This window comes from Lissotriton vulgaris, chromosome 10, assembly GCF_964263255.1.
Source record: "Lissotriton vulgaris chromosome 10, aLisVul1.2, whole genome shotgun sequence".
NCBI lineage: Eukaryota > Metazoa > Chordata > Amphibia > Caudata > Salamandridae > Lissotriton > Lissotriton vulgaris.
The window spans coordinates 851,194,088-851,208,786 of record NC_141698.1 but is presented as its reverse complement, the minus strand read 5'-3'; the positions used below and the strand labels follow the sequence as shown (position 1 = coordinate 851,208,786).

The window sequence follows — 14,699 nt, the reverse complement described above, 5'->3', positions numbered from 1 at the left end:
GTTGCTGGTCTCGGACACCTGACCCCGAAGTGGTAATGTTTAAATAGTATATCCAGTTATTTCTGTATCCTCAGACCCCCTCAGTATTTTTCAGTAGCAACAGAGGTATGTTTTTATCTTTAGCATATCACGAGTTTTTAGGTAACACCTTGTTCTGGCACTAGTTTCTCACGGAATTTTTCTCTTGAATCTAAAATACAAACAGTCCAATGGTGACATTATCTTTATCTAATCTACGTGATTCTGGCACAACCTTCTGAACTAGAGGGTTCACGTGTGTCACCTTAAATAGATGCATGCTCACAAAGAGTCACTGCCACTCAGCAATGTGTGATATTTTGAACGGTCACGGTGTTTTATTATTTTTTCCCACAAAAAGTCTCACAAGGATGTGGAACTTGTCAATTTTTAAATACGGTGTATGGTTAGATACATACTCTTAGTAGGGATATGTACTAAGAAGAATTTGTTATTATTTCCAGCCCTGAAGAATCGCGTGAGCGATGAAACACGTGTCGGCTGGCTGCTGTACCTCTTTCATGAAAATAAAGAATTGAAGACCTCTTCTGCAGGGTCTGCTTGCTAGACTCTCAGAGATTGGTCTTCGAGGGACGGTGCTCCAGTGGTTTCGATCTTTCCTGGCAGGCCGTCGACAAACGGTCTGGGCTTCTGCTTGCTCCGCCGAGATGTCGCCATTGGGTGTCGGAGTTCCTAAGGGCTCTGTCCTGAGCCCAACTCTATTTAATATCTTCATGACCCCTCTGGCGGCTCTGGCGGAGTCCTTCGGGGCCCAGATCGTTTCTTACGCCGATGACACCCAGCTCCTCTTCACCTGTGAGAGGGGTGCGGACTTCGATGGAGGTAGGATCCAGGGTTGCCTTGAGGCTGTGTTTCAGTGGTTCCATCATAACAGCCTCAAGTGCAACTCGGATAAATCCGAGGTCCTCTTTTTTGGGTGCAGCTCGGACCCGGATTGGAAAGTGTGGTGGCCTGAGAACATGTTTCCACCAGCAAGTTCGTCCCAGGTAGCTAAAAACCTTGGGATTAAGATCGACAATGGCCTCACACTACGCTCTCAGGTAATCGGTCTCACTGGCACCTGCTTTGGCTTACTCCGGATGCTTCGCAAGTTCCTTCCCTTGTTATCGGAGGAACACAGGAAGATCACGGTGCAGGCGATTATAGGCTCGAGAATAGACTATTCCAACGTCCTCTATCTCGGCCTGCCAGAATACCTGCTTCAACGATTACAGGTTGTTCAGAATTCGGCAGCACGTGCTATTTTTGGACTATCTCGCCGTGCCAGAGCCTCGGGCCTTTTGGAGGCTCTGCACTGGCTTCCTGTCCGGAAGCGGATAGTTTTTAAAACTCTCACCCTGGCACACAAAGCCTTGCACACTTCTGGAGCAAAATATCTTCAGAAAAGGCTGTCCTTTTACCTTCCTGCCAGATCGCTTAGGTCTGAAGCCTTGTTTCTTGCTGCAGTGCCCCGCGTGAAGAGAGCTCGCATCGGGGGCCGCTCCTTTAAATTATTAGCGCCTCAGCTGTGGAACAAATTGCCTGTGTCCCTGCGCAGCACCCCTAACTTGTTGGCCTTTAGGAAGGGGCTTAAAACTTGGCTTTTCACTTCTTAGTTTCAGGTCCTATTAGGTTTCCTCTTTTTTCTGTTTCTGTTCATTTTCCCTGTTGTGTTATGAGATTAGTGTGCAATTCAAAGCGTCGGGACACTCTTTCGAGTAGCCGCACGCTATACAAAAAAACCTGTATAACATAACATAACATAACATACATACATAAGACTTCTTCGTCTTTCTGCTACTTTACCTTGTTGTTACTTCGCGTGGATCCTACGATATACTGTCACTTGTACTTTACATATGTGTGCATAGGGTTGCTGTTTTATGTTTAGGGTCTTACCACCTTGCTGGATAGACTAAAGAATGGTTTCACAGGTTTTCCATTCACCCAGTTGCACCACCTAATACCTTTATTTGTTGTATTCACATGCGCTTAAACCCATATCAGTGCGCCCATTCTTCTGACACCCTAAAACCTCCTTCTTACCCCTATATAATTATCTATTGTCCACTGCATGAATTTGATTAAAGTGATAACTCAGCCCTGGTGTTCTTTTTGTATCCCAGTGTCTCCTTTATAGTCCTTTTTTTGTCATGATGAATCTGTTAATTGTTATATTTAGTAAATTAACAAGAGTTGCAAAACGTGGATGGGGAGGGGGGACTTATCTTTGCCGTATTGAGAACACTTATCTATCTGCCATTTAGCCGTTTGGCTATATTCCAAACTAATAGCCCTTATTTTCAATCAATCTTAGTTTAAACTACCATGAATGACATTATGACAGATTATGAGAAACAAAGGAAATCCCACTAGATAACCACAAAGGTGGTTGTGGTTATTCTGAGAGTGCCCAAAAAGTCCTATTTTTTGGCGATACCAATCACACAATGTATCAAAAACCTCAAAGTTTCACTAGACAAAAGGCCAACAAGGCTCTAGTCAAAACTAGATTGTTAGTAGGTTTTTGTTCTATTGGTATTGTCAAAACACAAACTTTTGTTGAGGGCATAATTGATAGGTACCAAAGTTTTAGTTGCAATTAACTATTTATGCTATGTTATCGCTTTATGTGCGATGTGTAGCGAAGGCATTATTACCTGAAAATAATTGTTTCCTCAAGATGAATTGTAGAAGAACAAGGGCCCGATTACTTGATCCGGGTTTTGAGAGAACTGCATATTTTCACGAATCTCAATGTAATGGAAACAATTCTGATGTCTGCGGATGAATAACAATGAAGCATGATAAAAGATGCCTTTTTATTTGCAGCCAATTAACAAAACAATATCGGTGGCTTCTACTACCAGAGCGTGAGCACGCCCATATACAGCAGAAGGTATACTACCTGTGAAAAATTTCTCTTCCTAAACTGTAAGAATTAAATTAATAGACATGCTTATCTATGCTTCATTGTTATTCATCAGCAGACATCAGAATTGTTTCAATGTTGAAATAGCCAACACATGTTTTATAGCTGTAGCTAACAGGAAATGTTATTTGGAAATGCGTTTTAAAAAAAAAACAAGACAATTTTATGACAAACCAGTAATTGTGTGTTTCTTCCTAGAACTGGTCCTGAAGAAGGTTTTGTATTGTTACTTCTGAACCGAAACGCCACGTCGACCCTAGTTCTTAAGAACATTTTAACCTTATATTGTATAAAACTTTTTTCTTGTGTATGCTCTTGAGTCCATATGTTTTTTTAATTGACTGTATAACTAATTGTTTTTAACTTTGAATCTATTTGTGACACCTTTGCTACATTTTTACCATTTTGAATAAATGCATAAATGAATTTTCCTTACATCTTTCCTATCTTTTTGAAATTTGATTATAATTGAATACTATGTGAGATATAAATGTGGAAGAAGCTCTTTTACAGCCTCACTATATTGTTGGCCTATGTCTAGTGAAACTTTGAGGTTTTTGATACATTGTGTGATTGGTATCGCCAAAAAATAGGACTTTTTGGGCACTCTCAGAATAACCACAACCACCTTTGTGGTTATCTAGTGGGATTTCCTTTGTTTTTCAACACTATTCCCCTGTCCCAGACTGAAAAGATAAGGGGGTCTCCTTGACTTTTTATGATTATGACAGATTATGCCACACAATTTCAGTGCTGTAGCTATTCATAAGGTGGGAAAAACTGAATACTCCTTCGGAATTTAGAAAATTACCATTATTGGAGTATTCCACTTTGCCTGACAAATTATCAAAGAACTTGAAAGGAAAACAAGATCGGGACTCGGGAATTAGTTCAGTTCTTTCACCAGGAGGGGTTCACCCCATTTACTGTATTGCAAGAACAGTTTGGAATTGATTTCAGGGACAACTTCCCTAAATACCATCAATTGTGTAGCTATTCTACACTGTATAAAATAATTACTCATGAGGGATTTATCACCCGGGCGTGTAATTTAATGCTGGATACAGTACCATCAAACCATTCTAAAATGTGTGATATCTCAGAAAGGAAACGTGAACATTTATTTTAAAGAGGAGGAGTGGGGAAACAAAAACTAATATGCAGATTTGTCCCATTAATTTTAGTTTAAGAAAAATCCAATATTTCTCAAATTACAGTCCACAGAATACGCCAGATGCGTTCATAAAATCTATGTGGAGTAAAGAAAACGGCGTACAATTTTCAAGAATAGCACCACATTTGGACACGTATGATATGATATTGCCTGGTGATTAGAAGCTTCTGGATTGAAGTATACAAATTTATGGAAACAATGTCAGGCTTTAGAATTGGAATAGACCCTTGTTTAACCGTTTTGAGGCGGGTACAGGACTGTTTGGATCTGGGATAGCAATTAGACTCCAGGCAAGTTCACATTTAAGACAGACTGTAAAATTAAGATTTAGTAATTCAAGGCAGAGTGACATATTAATTAAAAACAGGTACATTACACTATATTTTGTTACACAGCATTTTACTATGAATATGACTCTACTGCTCGATAAAAAAAAAGATTAACCTGTAGAGTGCAATGTAGTGCAGGCATTTCACCCTTAACACATCTACAATTTTATAATACATGGAAAACAACCAGAGTTACATTTCAAGAAAGAGTGGAGATGGAGGCCAAACAAAGTTTGGAGAATATCTGGGTAATTTTGATGACTAGATTAATTACTACTTTCTCCCACTCAGTGGATCGGATTAAAAAATGTTTTATTTCTGCCACTCTTACTTATTCTGGGTGGAACTTAAGCTGCGCTTAGTGCAAACACCTTCTCTCAACTTATTATGAAAACAGATTTGTGGAGGTGGTAGTTTGTGTCGAGAGTATTTGTGCATATGGAGAGGTAAAAGATGGACACCTAAAGCATCTCTTAGAGGCAGCCCACTAACTAAGCTCTTGGTACTTATGTGTATGGAAAGTGGCCACTATGTCTCAAGATAAGAGTGACCTGTGGAAGGTTGCTTAGAAGTTCCACACTGAACCAAGAAGAGTGGAGTGCCTTGACTGTGGTTGTGCCCTGGTGCACTTTCTACACTAGAGAATATGCACTGGACAATTTGGCTCTGACCTGAGGAGTCAATTGGCATAAGCAGAGCCTCTGCTTCTCCATAGCCACCGGAGTTCGCCTTGAGGTAGGCGGTGTGCAAAGGCTCACATTGGACTTTCAGTGGTGAGCAATTGCAATGTCACTGGAAATGCATCTAGGGGCTGGTTGGAGCCGAGAGCGTGAGCTGAATGCCAGGCATTAAACATAGGTGGGGGTCCCCATTGGCCAGAGAGACGTTCAGCATCTGAGAGTGGGGTCTGCAAAAGTGCCTACTTATTGACACTAGCATCCTTCAGAGTTGGGTTGGCATGAGAGACAAGCCACGGACTGTCCACTGGATGGAGGACAGTGAAAAAGGGCTGTCACAGGAGTGAAAGGAGACTGGCTTTTCACCCGCGACTGTCCGTGGCACCTGGTAAAAGATGGACATTTAGGCATAGAACCAGGACAAATGGGGTGTGGTCAAGGATGCTGAGAGGATCTCCCCCTTTGTATTGTCAGGGAATGAGCTTCCATGAAGTAAGGTTGGCTGGGGATTGTTGTGTGCAGGTGGTGGAGCCGTCACATAGTAGAAATTGGATAGAATACATGCGCAACCTGACTTAATAAGAATGTTTTGAACAAGAGTTCTTTGGAGATATTTGACTATCTCTGTACTGGGGTGAATGTATGACATTGTTCTGCATTCTGTCCATCTATTGTTGTTTTTGCATTTGTCACTCCAAGTGGGATGGGTATGCTCAGACGTGAGTCCCATGCTCTCCACACCACTGGAGTCAAGCCATCCTGGCGGAAGACGGCTGATAGCCAGAAACGGGTCCTAGGATGCTTGATTCCGGTCCAGGAAAGACATGGCTTGGCAGTTCGGGCTGGACTGTTCCCATGAGGCACAGGGTCAAGGCTGATTTGCATATGGCCATGTCTGAACTGGGGTGGTTTGGAGTGCAAAAGAAACGATGGATTTAGGCCAAGATATCTGTACTGGGGTGAATGTATGACATGGTTCTGCATTCTGTTCATCAATTGTTGTTTTAGCATTTGTCACTCTGAGTGGGATGAGTATGCTCAGACGTGAGTCCCATGCTCTCCACACCACTGGAGTCAAGCTATCCTGGCTGAATACGGCTGATAGCCAGAAACCGGTCTTAGGATGCTTGATTCCCGTCCAGGAAAGACATGGCTTGGCAGTTCGGGCTGGACTGTTCCCATGAGGCACAGGGTCAAGGCTGATTTGCATATGGCCATGTCCGAACTGGGGTGGTGTGGAGGGCAAAGAAACAATGGATTTAGGCCCAGATCTCTGTACTGGGGTGAATGTATGACATTGTTCTGCATTCTGTCCATCAATTGTTGTTTTTGCAGGGGAACGGCAAGCATATTGTTGCCTCAGATTGCTGCGCCATCGCCATGGAACGAGGTTCCCTGGCAGTTGCGGCGATCCCAAAACGGCCCCTCCGCTGTCCTTGTAATATGGCGGTCGGACAACTGGTGCGGCTTTACCCGACTGCCACTGCACCTCCAACATGGGTTCAGCAGCCCATCCCGTAATCAGGCCCTTAATATAGGTCATATAACAGAGTTAGCGTGTCAAACAATTACAAATATGAAGGTCTATGGAATAAATAAGCAGAACCCATGGTTCACTGGATCCCTCAACAATAAGAGGAGATGCCTCTGGCAATCAGAAAGAAACTGGAGACATCACCCCTCCGCCGCACATCTAAAACTTCTCCCCAGGCCAGAAATGCCTACAACAAGAACATCCTGAACTCCAAAAAATAATTTTGGGGATCCGAACTTGAGAAAGCCAAGAACAGACCTCGCTAGCTCTTCGATCTGGTCAAACACCAATCCAATAAACTGGCCAAAACTTCGAAAGAAACCCCCAAGTCTTTAAGATCATCTGAGGAATTCTCCTCTTTTTTTGCTGACAAAGTCACAGCCTTAGAAAATGAACTTAGTGCCGCCACATACTCTCTATCCCTTACTGGCCTGCCCCCTCCTCCTTCAATTCCCCCACAGACTTCACCTAAAAATCAAGCACTCTGGACTGACTTCAACATCTATGACGAAGACTATGTATCTAAAATCCTATCGCCCCCTAAACCCGAATAACCATTTCAATGACCCGCTCCCCCCCAACTGCCTAGTGGCCGTCGTCCAATCCATTATTTCTAGCTGGACTTCAATAATTAACGCCTCACTCCAGCAGGGTTCCATTCCCGACTCTCTTAAAGCCGGCCAAGTCCTCCCCATTTTGAAAAAGCTGTCGCTGGATCCAGCCATCCCGACACCTTCAAACCTATCTCCAACATCCCCCTCTTAGCCAAAGTGTTGAGAAGTGTGTACAACAGCATCTAAGTCGGCACATCAACAACTTCTGCCTTCTCAATGACTTCCAATCTGGATTCAGACCTGGGCACAGTACTGAAAGGACCATGCTACACATCATTGACGATGTCCACCAAGCCCTGGACCAAGGGAAAACGTGCCTTCTAATCCTCCTAGATCTATCCTCGGCCTTCAACACGGTCAACCACAAAAAAACTAATCGAACGCCTCAAAATCAGGATGGGTTTGGATGGCTCTGTTCTAGAATGGTTTAGATCCTTCCTCCAAAACCGAACGCAGCGATTCCTAATCAACGGCAACCTATCTGCTCCCTCTCTGGTCAAGGTCGGAAACCCTCAAGGATCAACCCTGTCCCCTAACCTCTTCAACCTTTACCATGAACCACTTGATGAAGTACTACGCACAGCGAACATCTCCTACCATATGTATGCTGACGACACTCAGCTCTACATCAAAGCCTCTTCTCTCGAGTATATTCTCTCCCTGAATGAGGCCCTGAAATCAACCGTCTATTGGCTCACCTCCAATCAACTTAAACTTAACGCAAAGAAAACTGAATTTCTCTTAATTTCCCCTCCAAAAACCAATCCCGAGATTCAGATAAGGATCAAGGATATCACAGCCTTAGATTGCCCACCGACCATCATGGACTCAGCAAGCTCTCTGGGAATAACCCTTGACTGCAATTTGAACATGCAAAACCACATCAACTCGATGGCCAAATCAGCCAGATTCCACTTGAGCTACCTCTGGAAACTGAAACCCTTTCCTGACCCTACCGACCTAAAAAGTGTAGTCCTAGCGCTAGTAATCTCCAGACTGTAATATGGCTGTTCCATTCTCACGGGCACCCTTAAAAACCGACCTTAATGCTGCCGCCAGACTTCTTACAAGCTCAAAAACATTTGACCATATCTCTCCACACCTGAAATCTTTGAACTGGCTTCCCCTCGAGGCCAGAGTACAACTCAAACTGGCTTGCATCACACACATGGCTATATACTCAAACTCCCCTGCTTATCTCGCACACCATCAGAAGAATCCCTTCTCTGGCACGGTTCAAAAAGGAGGCCAAAGCCTTCCTTATGGGTAAATTCCTCTCCTAAATGCTGCCTCCTACCAACACAGAGACCTTGACCAACTACCGAATAGCGCCTCCCTTTGGAGTACCGAGCTACCTCATCAAGAAATCTGGGGCCTTATCTGGAGTTACTTGAATGTAAACTGTACATATGTGTCCTCTACCCTTAATGTGATTTCTTGCCGATTGTACACTGCTATGATCCCCTGTAAAGTGCTCTGATACCCTAACGGGTTAAGTTTGTGCTCTATAAAACAATAAAATCAAAACAAAACAAAGGTTTAGGGGCGAGAACTGTGACCACATGACAGGTACCCCCACCCAGCATTTTGTTTGCAGTTTGTTTACAAATTTTCCAAAAGCACTACGCTCAGTTTATGCCCTGTTGAACTCTTAATCCACAGAAAATCCATACATGTATGGTATCCAAACGCTCCGTAGACACAGAGGAACAGAGCTGTGGGTCAATCTTAGCCAGGGATGTGCCTCTGCATGAAGGAAACTGAAGGGATTTGAGATGTTTGGGGGAATAAATACTAAAACTCTGACAAACATCATATGTGTTGTAATATTACAGCCAACTTTTAGGATGAGGGAAGTGTGGCACCCCGTGACAGAAACATAGGATGTGTAGATGCTAAATCCATATGGTTATAGTATGATCACCTAGAGCATGAGTGATATTTTTGACCAAAGACATATAACCTTAGCATTCCAAAGTCCTAAAATGCACAACACACATACATATCAGGCATATGTGCTTCCTAAATGTGGGTTACTGGAGAAAATTCCCATGTTTTGGTAATAAAAAGGTGATAAATATCAGATCAGTGTCATGTTTCGATGGGCACCCTTGCCAGCCAGTTAGGGCAAGGGAGGTATGGCGTGCAACAGTAGAGTCCTGACGTCTCTCAGAAAAAAACATATTCGTTATACTTTACATATAGTTGTGAGTCTGATGACTTTCATCAAATGATTGATGCACCCTAAACAGAGTTTCCACCACATTTTTGTGTCCTGCACTAATATTACATAACTCATTGTGCAGAACACATTCCCTAGAAAACCCATACATATTTGGTATTGCTGGACTCCAGAGATTCAGGGCAATGTTTCCTTTGTCAGCGTTCCAAGATTTATGTTTGTATATTTAAGAAATGCAACAAAATATTAAGCATATTTGTAAAACAAATTAAAATATCTCTACTTTTTTTCATTTGACATTCAAACTGCACTGAGATATTGATCAAGGGTTTCCACCAAAACATAGCACTACAAAAAAACAGCCACTGTTATTCTATGATACTTTTCAAGTGGAAAAGAAAGCACATACTTTGGTACTTTTTGAGGCACACTTATACAATATCCTATTTAAACACACTGCATAAATAACCAAAGGTTAGAAAGAGAGATACTATTGAAGTTAAGATACCACATAACCTAAACTCATCACTGTCGTTGTGCTGGGTATGTATGTAAGTTAAAGACAGTTGCAATGCCTATACCTTAAACTCTCCTCCAAACATCTAAAAGAGCTACTGAGAACACAAAGTCACATGCCCTGAGTGATTGCTGGTATGCAACAATATGATAATATCACCACTCTTTACAGGCATTGCCCTGAATACCCTTGAATAAACAGACTGCCTTCAACTTATTCAGTCCGAATCATTAGAACCTGGATACTGTCTCAATCATAAGGAGCTGAACTTTGCTGAATTATACCGCAAAATCTCAGTCTACCTGTTCAGAGGGCATCTTCCGTTTGATTCCCACAGCACCATCCTATATGTAAAGCAACATATGCACGACTCTCTATGCACATGTACGACTCCACACTGCAACTCCCAGGATACCTGAATCTGAAAAAGGACTGCTTCATAAATAAGAAAGGGATAGCAACCTACATATAATATATTTAATAGCCCTATTGTCCACTGCTGAGGACTATGCTGCTTGCTAAAGGCCCTAAAACCAAGTTATAGGCCTTTGCTGTAGGCGAGGGCCTAAACCCTGATAGAGGGCCTTTAACAACTGGTATAGCACGAAGCAGAAGAAGTATAAGACTATTAAAATATTCCACCCAATGAAAGAAGAATGTTTTAAAGTAAAAAGGGAGAAACATAAAGACAAACATTGGAATGTTGGAGCACAAGCCTTACACCAGCCATTATAAGCCAAGAGCTACTCATTTGTCTTCAATGGCGCTCTCAACATTCCAGTGTTCTAATATATCCTTATAGCCTGGCTTATAGCGGGCTATTCCGGCTATTAAAGGCCCGCTGCATCGTTTAAAGCATGAGCCGAAGGCGAGGGACTTTAACAAGGCAGCAGGACTTTATTAACCGGTATAGCCCAGCTACGAAGGGCTATAAGGCTATTAGAACATTCTGCCACTAGAGGGCAGAATGTTTTAACAGATAAAACAAAGGCTTTAGGGAGCACAAAGGAATTGAAATTCCCTCAGGCTCCCAGAAGCCTTTGTTCACAGCCAGAGCTGTGAACAAAAAAACATTGGAATGTTAGAGCTCAGGGATTATACCAGCCATTATAAGCCCGGAGGTACTCCATTGTTTTTAACCGAGCTTCGAACATTCCAATGTTCTAATATAGCCTTAGAGCCTGTTGCGGGCTCTACTGGCCAATAAAGGTCCGCTCCAGTGTTAAAGACCCAAGAAGGCTAGAGCCTTTAACAAGAGGGCAGAATGTTTTAATTTGGGCAGAATGTTCTAATTTGCAAAACAAAGGCCTCACAGAGCCCGAGAGGGTTCAAATCCCCTCAGGCTTCATAAGGCCTTTGTTAAACATTGGAATAATGATGATCCAGGCTTCTACCGGCCATTAGAAGCCCTGAGCACTCCATTGTTTTCAATGGAATGCTCAACATTCCAATGTTCTAATTATCTGTATTGTGTACAAACAGAACCCCAATTCTTGGCATAAGGACCTTTAAATTTCAGTGTATGTATACTTTTGCCTGTCTTACCTCAATCCTTCTCTCTCTATTGATATATCTGTTTGACTTAGCCATGCAGCGTAATGAATGCTACACAAGTTACATAAAAAAAATACCAAACACAAAGGTTCCTATCTGTTCTACTACATATGAAGTATATCTTACAGGCTCTTGGAACTGATGCATTTGAAGCGAATCACATGGGACTTCTTACATATGGTTTGCATTTATTTGAGGGATAATCATACATACCTGTTGATATGCCCAATTCAGCAGTTTATACCTATAGGATCGCCTCATCGGGTAGCACAAGCTGTAGATTGCGTGCATTGCAGCAAAGAAAAAGCTGAGCAGGCCAAACTGTTTCCTTGCCAACATCCATTTGTCCAGCCACTGGGGAAACCTTTGATATTTTGAGCCATGGTGAAGCTGCAAACATGCTGCGATAAGTCCAGGTAAGAAAACCAATGCCAAGAGAGTGACAGAAACAACTGGTAATACTTTGTTGATGACCAGGATTGGAATTCTGTAAAATTCATTTTTGTTGGCAGTTAGGAAGGGGTGCAGCACCTCCCTCAAAAAAGTGTAAATAAAAGTCAACAGGGACAAAGTAGCTGCAATTTTCACTGGTAAATGCCATTTTGGAAACAGGTGAAATTGTCTAGTTAAGTGAGAAGGAAATTCAAAGACATCAATTTGGGAATCGGTACGACAGGCCAAATATTCAGGTTCATCTGGAGCTTTCCTCATTTCCATATCCAAATCCTGAAAAAGAAATGAAACAGTAATGTCAGCATCATCCCCCAAATTTTTTTTAGAGTAGGACTCAGAAATCGTATATGCATTAAACAAATGTAATTAGCAGTATAAAAACATAGTTGAATATTCCATTCCTGTGTCTTTCCCTCGATGATCGGCAGTTTATGGATAGTGTGCTGACAGAGGACGAGATTGCCCTGGCCAACCGTTCATTGAACTCCGGTAAGGCACTAGGCCCCAACGGGCTTCCCATCGAACTTTATAAACTTAAACCGGATAAACTCGTGCCTTATTTGAAGGAAATGCTTATGGCATCCAGGGATGCAGGGATTCAACCTAGAGATCAGATAATTGCGTCGATAGTTGTGAGGGAAAGATTAAAACAAGCTGTGCCTCCTACAGGCCCATTTCACTCCTTAACGCTGAGCTGAAGATTTTGGCCAAGCTCCTGGCAAATAGACTGGTAAAAGTCATCAGCGAACTGGTGCACCCCGACCAGTTGGGCTTTATGCCCCATAGGAACACTGCCCTAAATCTGCGCAGACTTCACGGGGTGTTAGTCAGAGCTCACACTCTACAGGAGCCAGCAATAATTGCTTCACTTGACGCAACAATGTTATTTGACACAATCGAATGATCTTACTTGTGGGCAGTTTTAGCAAAGTTTGCGTTTGGCCCCAGGTTTATTGGATGGGTATGTCTGCTGTACTCGGAGCCACTAGCTCAAGTAGTAGTGAATAATAGAGCTTCGGCTCCCTTCTTGCTGGGACGGGGCACTCGTCAGGGTTGCCCGCTGTCCCCCCTTCTTTTCTCTTTGGCTCTGGAACCTTTGGCCGCTTGGATACGTTGGGAGCCTTCGATCAAAGGTCTGCAGTGGATCCCTGAATGGGAGGACCATATATCATTATATGCAAACGATATTCTGCTTTATCTGACCTCTCCGCGTAAATCCCTTATACATATCATCTGGGAATGAGAACTCATCAATACATATTGGCGAAATATACATGATACCATACATAACGTCCTTGGGGTCTCTCTTTCACTGGATGTGAGGAGGTGCTTTCTTAATATCTGGGAGCCTACTGATTTGAATACCTCACAGATGCAATGGGCTACTTTGGGATTCATGATTGCCAAATGAAATATTGCCCAATTGTGGGGAGCACATCTTCCGAGGGGATGCCCTCGAAAGTGGTCATTGATTTGGGGGCCTTGGAATAGTTACAGAGGGGGATTTTGTACACCACCCCTGACTGCCACTTTGGATGACCCCCTGTGTCCGTGAAGTTCCCATATAATTATTAACGTTGTTTAATCTGTCGTACCTGATGTATGCTCAGCTGCCTTATTTGACCCTCTGTAATGCGATTTAACTGATGCTTTTTCAATAAAAAGTGTTACAAAAAAAAGAATATTCCATTAGGAGCAGTTCATTGCTATTAAGAACAGTGTAAATAGAAAGTAGCAATATGGGAATTTAATAATATACTTTTTTACATCAGTTCGCAAGTTTGTATGTATGTATATATGTGCTATTTCTCTAGTGAAATCTCAGTCAAAAGGCAGTAGAGAGCTGTATATGGTGAAATACAGGCATAAAGTTAACGAGTAATAGGCAAGGAGGCATCAGGTACTGTCACGGACTGTCCGGGACTGTCTAGAAACAGTCAGGGACTTGTGCAGAGACTGGTGACTGGGTTGAAAATGAAGCAGTAAAATGAGTACAGCACTGCATAGGATCACAAATGAAGTCAGAGGAAAAAAGGGATCCAAAAGGAAGTCTGCACGAAGGAACAAGATGGCTAAGACTCAGAAAAGACAGGCACTTATGAGGCGGTTCAGCATTCAGAATCACTACACCCAGGATGGATATGCAATACACTTATACATAAAACAACATTAACAATAAAGGGAATGTGGGGTAAAGCACTCTGGAGCTCCACACGGTAAGACTGAAGCTCAGTACGTTCTTCACCCACAATTGCTGTTACAGATACTGACTGCAAATATCCACATATAGGATATGCATGCAAAGGCAGGGTCTGTGGAGCTGATACCAATGGTGATGTTATAAATGTAACTCAAAGACAATACAGTGAACAGGAAACACCACCTAGGTAGTCAGCTGTGCCCACGGATCCTGGCGATCAAACAGGAGCACGCAAGGCTGTAACAGCAAGAGGGTAGAACTAAACACAAGCGCAATAGACAAGGGGCTATCAAGGAGGAGTGCTTAACAGGAAAAGAAGGAATTCACAGGGCACACTTGACAGAAAACAAGTAATAAACATGCAAGGTAATAGAAGTAAGACAGCAGGAATAGCAAGACAGTGAACTAGGAACTGGAACCAAGGAAACGGGAAGAAAAGCAGGGACTGGAAAAGGATATGAAGAAGGGGAGACTAAAAGGGTATACTAGAATAGTGTTGGATCAGGAGTCAAGAA

General features: G+C 42.6%; 1 protein-coding gene across 3 annotated transcripts in view; it reads right to left on the bottom strand.

Annotated features, from left to right (window-relative positions):
- Nucleotides 1-14,699, bottom strand: part of STEAP1 (STEAP family member 1) — a 209,920-nt gene that overhangs the window by 135,556 nt on the left and 59,665 nt on the right. For all 3 annotated transcript variants that reach the window (XM_086941787.1, XM_086941788.1, XM_086941789.1), the window contains one exon: nucleotides 11,745-12,257. In XM_086941787.1, coding sequence (XP_086797913.1) covers nucleotides 11,745-12,257 — 513 coding nt within the window. The remainder of the gene's footprint in view (nucleotides 1-11,744; nucleotides 12,258-14,699) is intronic.